Here is a 6,055-nt window from a genome sequence, read left to right as displayed (position 1 = left end):
TTACTATGTTCATATGTGATTCGACTGGGGTTTTTTATTTTCTATTTTTTGGGGTAAAAAAAAAAAAATTCAATAACAGGTGAAAGTAACCATTAGTAGTTGGGAGTTGACTATCCCCATCAGTAGATAGTTCTAACGCTACGTGCTCAAGGGCCGGAGCAGAAATTTCGGTTTTGGGGCCCAAATTAATACATTGATATATAGTACGGAAAAATATATATATATATATATAAGATTAAATTCTATAAGGATGGGATGTAAAACTCATGTTTTACACCATCTAATAAGTGATTGCTACATCAGCATTTTACTTAAAATTCAATACATCTTACCACACCTAATAACATCTTGAAAGATTTCCAATTTGGTTGGATTTATATATGGATATTAGAATTGATTGAGTGTGATTGTGTTTATTCTTAAATATGTGATAAGATGATATGACATGTTGGAATTAAAGGGGTAAAACATGGGTTTTACACCACATTCTTATAGAATTTAATCTCATATATATATATACTTATTTTATTCAAATGTAAAATATTTTTTAATAGAACTTATTATCATTATAAAATCTAACAAGCATTCACAATTTGCCTAATTTGCTATAAATATGTGCAATAACAAATCACCTTATTGTGTCTTTTTTGAAAATTCTCTCTTATTCTTTCGAGTAATACTCTATTTAGTTTTTTCATTTAATATTTTGAATCAAGCATTGACAAATAATTGGAAACTTCTAAACAATGAAACTCGAGAAACATTATTCCAGTAATACTTTTCTTTTTTTTTGGGCTAAAAAATAGACCGTGATATGGACCTAACTATTAGCTGAATAATATTAAAGTCTTGTTTTGTGTGGTTTTTGTAGCACAAGAATTGCAACGGTGGCAAGTAATTAATAGGGCAACCAAAATACGAAATTGAATTCTCCAATGTCACATACTCAATGTTTTTTGCTTACTTCTTAGCAATACTTAATTTTTGTTTTAAAATTTTTTTTGGCTTGAATAGCAATACTTATTTCAGTTCAAGGCCTCTCACTTTCTAGCTACTTTTTTCTTATTTATTTTATTTTATATTTAATTTATATTTATTTAATTTTTGAAGGACTCACTTATTTCTTGGCTTAAATAGCCAAAAAAAGTGGCGGACCGGCGTGAAATTATGAAGTACTTTGCTGGTGGACCTTGAAACAAGTAGAGAATTTATTAATGATGAATGCGGCAATTCAATAACTAGGGAAAAATTCAATATAATTGTGAATAAATTTTAGCAAGTGCAGCGAAAACATGACTACACAAAAATACAAAAATTTACGTTGAAACTCTTTTTCTTTGAAGGGAAAAACTACGAGACAAATTTCAAATGATTTCATTATATTAAATAGAGATTATAACATTTAGAAATACAATTTGAGCAAAATAAATTTTTTCTTTTTCACTCAATGCTCTCTTTATCAATGTGTATCTCTCACGATTCTCTCTTACTCTCTCCATTTTTCTCTTCTCTTTTTGCTTGCTCTTACTCACGCAGTTATTCAAGACTGCACTGTCCTCACTTTCTTTGGGACTTCACTTCTTTTCTTCACCTCTTCAAATGGCCGAATGGCCTCTCCTTTCATTCCTTCATCTTTTCCTTCTTTTCTTCCTTTCACACTCTTCGCGTTAAGTCACAATAAATACAAACCAACTTATCTTGACTTTGCTTAACTAATTTATTTTCTTCAGCTCTCCCTTAGCCGAATAACCCTTGCCTCTTGCTTCATTCTTTTCTTTCTTCCTTCAGTGCTAGGGATGGCAAAATGTACCCGACCCGCGGGTACCCGGCTCGGCCCGACCCTAATGGGTCGGGTTTTACCCGACCCGTTTAACATTAGGGTCGGGTCTGGGTTTTCATTAAAAAACCCAAAGCGGGTTCGGGTCGGGTCTGGGTATTAGGCATACCCGGCCTGAACCCGACCCGTATATATAATATTAAAAAAAAAAAAAAAACCCTAAGTATAAATAGTCATTTTTCACCCGCAGACCATTCTCTAACCCTCTCATTCTCTCCCAAGCCGCCTCCCATTCTCTCCCTCACCCTCGCCCTCGCTCTCACTCTCACTCCACTCGCAGTCTCACTTCGTCGGCGCCATTGCTCATTGCACCTCACCTCACCGGCGTCGCTCCGTTCTTCACCTTGCCAGGCCTAGCCCCAAATCACCAAATCGCCAGGTCTTTCCTCCCTCCCTGATGCCGCTGCTCTTCCCCACCTCGCCAGGCCCTTCTCCACCTCACAAGGCCGCAACTCTCTCATCTCCCTCACCTCGTTGTGGCTTTTGCAATTAAAATCGTTCTTTTTTTTTTTTTTTTTTTGAAAGGATGAAAATCGTTCTTTTTGTTTGAAGAATCAAATTTGTAATATTTAGTTTTAGTGCTATTTTGTTTGAATAGGATCGGCTTGTTTGATTTGATTTTGTAGGGTCTTATTGTTCAGACCTAGGGTTTGTATGTTAGTTCTTGTTTTTACTTTTGATGTGGGAAAATATTGTAATGAAAAAAAAAAGGGTTTCTGATCTGTTGGTTGCTGAGAAAATAATGGGTTTTGTTGGTTTCCGATTGTTCAAATCTGTTGGTTGCTGGAAAATAATGGGTTTTCTTGAGTGTTCTTTTACCTCCTGTTTGGTTGCTGAGAAAATTGCATTTTGTTTTTTTGATTGGGCCACAGAATGGGCCTTGAAGTACCACGGCCCAACGGGGCCTGTGGAGCCCGCGGGGCCCGGCGGGAGCGGGTTCGGGCTCTGGAAAAAAATCCGTTAAGTAAACGGGCCAGGTTCGAGCCGTAGGTCTTGGCCCGCGGGTCGGGTCCGGGTATGAAAAAACCCGGCCCGAACCCGACCCGTTGTCATTCCTATTCAGCGCATTCTTTTCTTTCTTCCTTCAGCGCATTAGAAACGCCTTGCATAACCAAAAGCTGATTTTGTGCGGTTTGAGAAGACAAACTCATAAATGAACTTTGACAAGAGTGGCAAGTAAGTGGGCTGGACACACTAGGTGCCACACACTCAAACAAATAATAGGGTAATGGGTCCTATCATCCAAAAAAAAAAAAAAAAAAAAAAAAAAAGGCAATGGTCCCATAATAATAATAATCATAATAATAGGTAGAAGAAAAGAATGCACTTTTTAACTACTTTTGCAATAATTTTATAATTTATTTATTTTATTTATTATTATTATTATTTTTTTTCACATAGAGTCATATTTTGTGAGAGGAAGAGATCAATTCTTCTCAAAAAAAAAAAAAAAAAAAAAAAAAAGAAAAGAAAAAAAAAAAAAAAAGAAAAGAGAAAAGAAATCACCGTGAATTGATTTGGATTGAGCCATCAGCTATGGGCTGATAGTGACCCAATCTACCAACTCTCAGTATTTTAGTGACATTTGTCGGCTGGATTGCTTTAATTTATAATTGTCGTTTGTGAAATTTTCCTGCTCTTTTCTTAATTAAGAAGGATGCAAAACCTGGTCAACTTTCTAGAAGTTAGACTAATCTTCGAAGCAGCTTCAAGTTTCAATTGTGAAACAAGTCACAGTTCAAAGAATAAAAATCCATGCCAATCAAATAATTATGAATTAATTAATTAGTTTTGTAATAGTATATTTAATTTTTAATTTTTTTATGAAAGGGTTTGATATAAATAAAATTGTTTGTGCTTATTAATGACTTAACTCCGCACATGATGAGATCTAAGATGTGAATTACACGATTTATGAATGTTATTGGCCAACTGGACTTAAATGTAAAGATAAATTTGCACATCTTATGGACAGTCATTTGGAAAAGAGTGTGAGTTAAAGAGATTTAAAAATTATGTTGTGTATTTAAGAGTTAGGCTCTTTTAAATGTACGTTACTATCAGTTTCTTTAAGATCTTCTCCCATCTCCCTGTGTATATGTTAAATACTTAGTATTAAAAAAAAAAAAAAAAAAGATAGAGGAGGAATTAATTATCATTAAAAAAATTACTAGTTTTATTTTTATTTTTTTTTTGTAAAATTTTTTTTAAAGAAAAAAAAATACTAGTTTTGGATCGGCCATTTCTTCTGAAATATTTTTTAAATTATATATTTTTAGTAAATTTTAAAATTTTTAGTTTGTAATTTTATTTTCCCTTCCGTTTGGTTGAAAATGAATGAAATTTGCTTTAAATTTGCGAATACTAGGAAATATGAGGTTTGGCTGTGCTATTAGGTACTTGGGCAAATTAATGCCACAACATATTTTGGGACATGAGTTAGTTAACTACTTAAGAAAGGATATAGATACAACATTATTCACTACTTGTTAGATTGGTAAGTAATTGGAATAACATAATTTTATATGGACTACCAATGATGTCACTTTCATTACACACCCAACACGATAGATTGAGTCCATAGTTGGGAATATATATATATATATATATATATTTTGTGTGCCCATTGGCTTATTGTAAAGAGCTATAAAGTATAGTGGTTGTATCTTCTTTAGAGGATTAGGATCTTACCAATTTCATGAGATGAAGTTACTGATCTTAATTTGTTCTTTAAGATAATATAACAAGAAGAAAGTGAATAACTTAAGCAAAAGAAATAACCACATCCATCAATAGCAAATAATACCTTAAATATACCATATGATTTTTATTATATTACTCAAAACAATACAAGAGTCACATTACAATGGACAGGGAACATTACAAGCAACAAGAATATTCAAAGAGTAACACTTATTACAAGACCAAGACAGTTCTGAGTTTTGACTAGACAGAAAATCAAAATAGACATGAAAGTCGCACGTCTATATAGTAATAGAGGGAATAGAAGCACTCTTATCAGCAGCAGGTTTAATTAGTTGTAAGCATCAGGGTTGGCCAAAAGGTAGCCTTCAACTGACTTGAACAATCCTGCAGCCTTTTCTTTACCAGCCTTGATTTGCTCTTCTTTGATCTCAAAATCATCTTTGGCATAGTACTTGCTGGTGCTCTTAAAGATGGATCCTCCATCAGGGGATGCCACTAACTTGGTCTCGTATGAGATTTTTTCAATTTTGTCTGACAAAGGTCCACCTTCAATCACACTGTAATTGTAGGTGAAGTTCTCTTTGTCTATGGCATCGATCTTGTGCTTAAGGAATTTGAAATGGCTCCCTGTGGAAATTGAAAAAAGACAACACTAGTTAGTATATTTTTCGCAATCAAATTGAAAAAAAAAAAAAAAAAGAAGAAGACAACACTAGTTAGTAGATTTTAATTTGCATGATTGCGCATGCTCACACATATAAGTGAAAGTTACATTGCACATTTTTTTGCTCTCAATGTTTGACTTTTTTTTATTATTAAAAATCATCTTTATATTGTAAGATATTTTAAAAATGTCCTTGCCATTATCTAATAAATGAAAAATTATAACATAGCAAATGAATCCAGGACACTGAGGCCAATTCTAACATAGCATGAACTCCGTTTACCATGTCATATTTTTCATCTACCACATAATGATGAGGAGTCTATTGAAACAAATTTTAAGGTATAGGGATTAAATTGAAACAATCTAAAATGTAAGGATGATTTTGAAACGAAAGTTAAAGGGCATCATTTTGTTTATATCTAACAAGCATTTTCTTGCTTAGGAGGACCAAAAAAATTGGTAACATGTACCAAAAGTAAGATAAATTAAGCACTTTTACAATGCTAAAAAAAATATTGGGCGAAAAATTAGTATATATATACTCGCCTTCATGGAATGTAACCTTTTTAATGGTTCCGGGGCCTCCATTTCCTTCAAGAATTTCAGTGCTCTTAATAGTGTGTGGTGAAATCTTGGGGATGAGGTTGTCTGCATCAAGAACAAAGGCCTTGAACAACCTAGCTGGTGGGATTGGGGAGGTAACCTCAGACTCATAAGTGATAACACCCATGGTGATTAACTAGGAGAGTTTGAAAATGATCAAGGAAACAGAAATGACAAATACTAGAGGGATATTGATTGAGCTTTTGTGTTGAGCATATATGAGTGTACTAGGGGTGCTATTT

General features: G+C 33.6%; 1 protein-coding gene across 1 annotated transcript; it reads right to left on the bottom strand.

Annotated features, from left to right (window-relative positions):
- Positions 1 to 4,640: 4,640 nt before the first annotated feature.
- LOC111999071 (major allergen Pru ar 1) lies at positions 4,641 to 6,055 on the bottom strand. Its single transcript, XM_065782385.1, has 2 exons — positions 5,753 to 6,055; positions 4,641 to 5,166 (listed from the first exon to the last, which is right to left on the bottom strand). The coding sequence occupies exons 1-2, from the start codon at positions 5,938 to 5,940 to the stop codon at positions 4,872 to 4,874; spliced, it is 483 nt and encodes a 160-aa protein (XP_065638457.1). The 5' UTR covers positions 5,941 to 6,055; the 3' UTR covers positions 4,641 to 4,871.

The sequence above is a fragment of the Quercus suber genome, unplaced genomic scaffold (assembly GCF_002906115.3).
Source record: "Quercus suber isolate HL8 unplaced genomic scaffold, Cork oak 2.0 scaffold_300, whole genome shotgun sequence".
NCBI classification, from domain to species: Eukaryota; Viridiplantae; Streptophyta; class Magnoliopsida; order Fagales; family Fagaceae; genus Quercus; species Quercus suber.
This window is presented reverse-complemented; position numbering and strand designations above follow the sequence as displayed.

Coding starts and splice junctions, on each gene's coding strand:
- LOC111999071 (XM_065782385.1), bottom strand. CDS start 5,940: ATGGGTGTTATCACTTATGAGTCTGAGGTTACCTCCCCAATCCCACCA. Junction 5,167..5,752: donor GTTACATTCCATGAAGGCGA/GTATATATATAC, acceptor TTCCACAGGGAG/CCATTTCAAATTCCTTAAGC.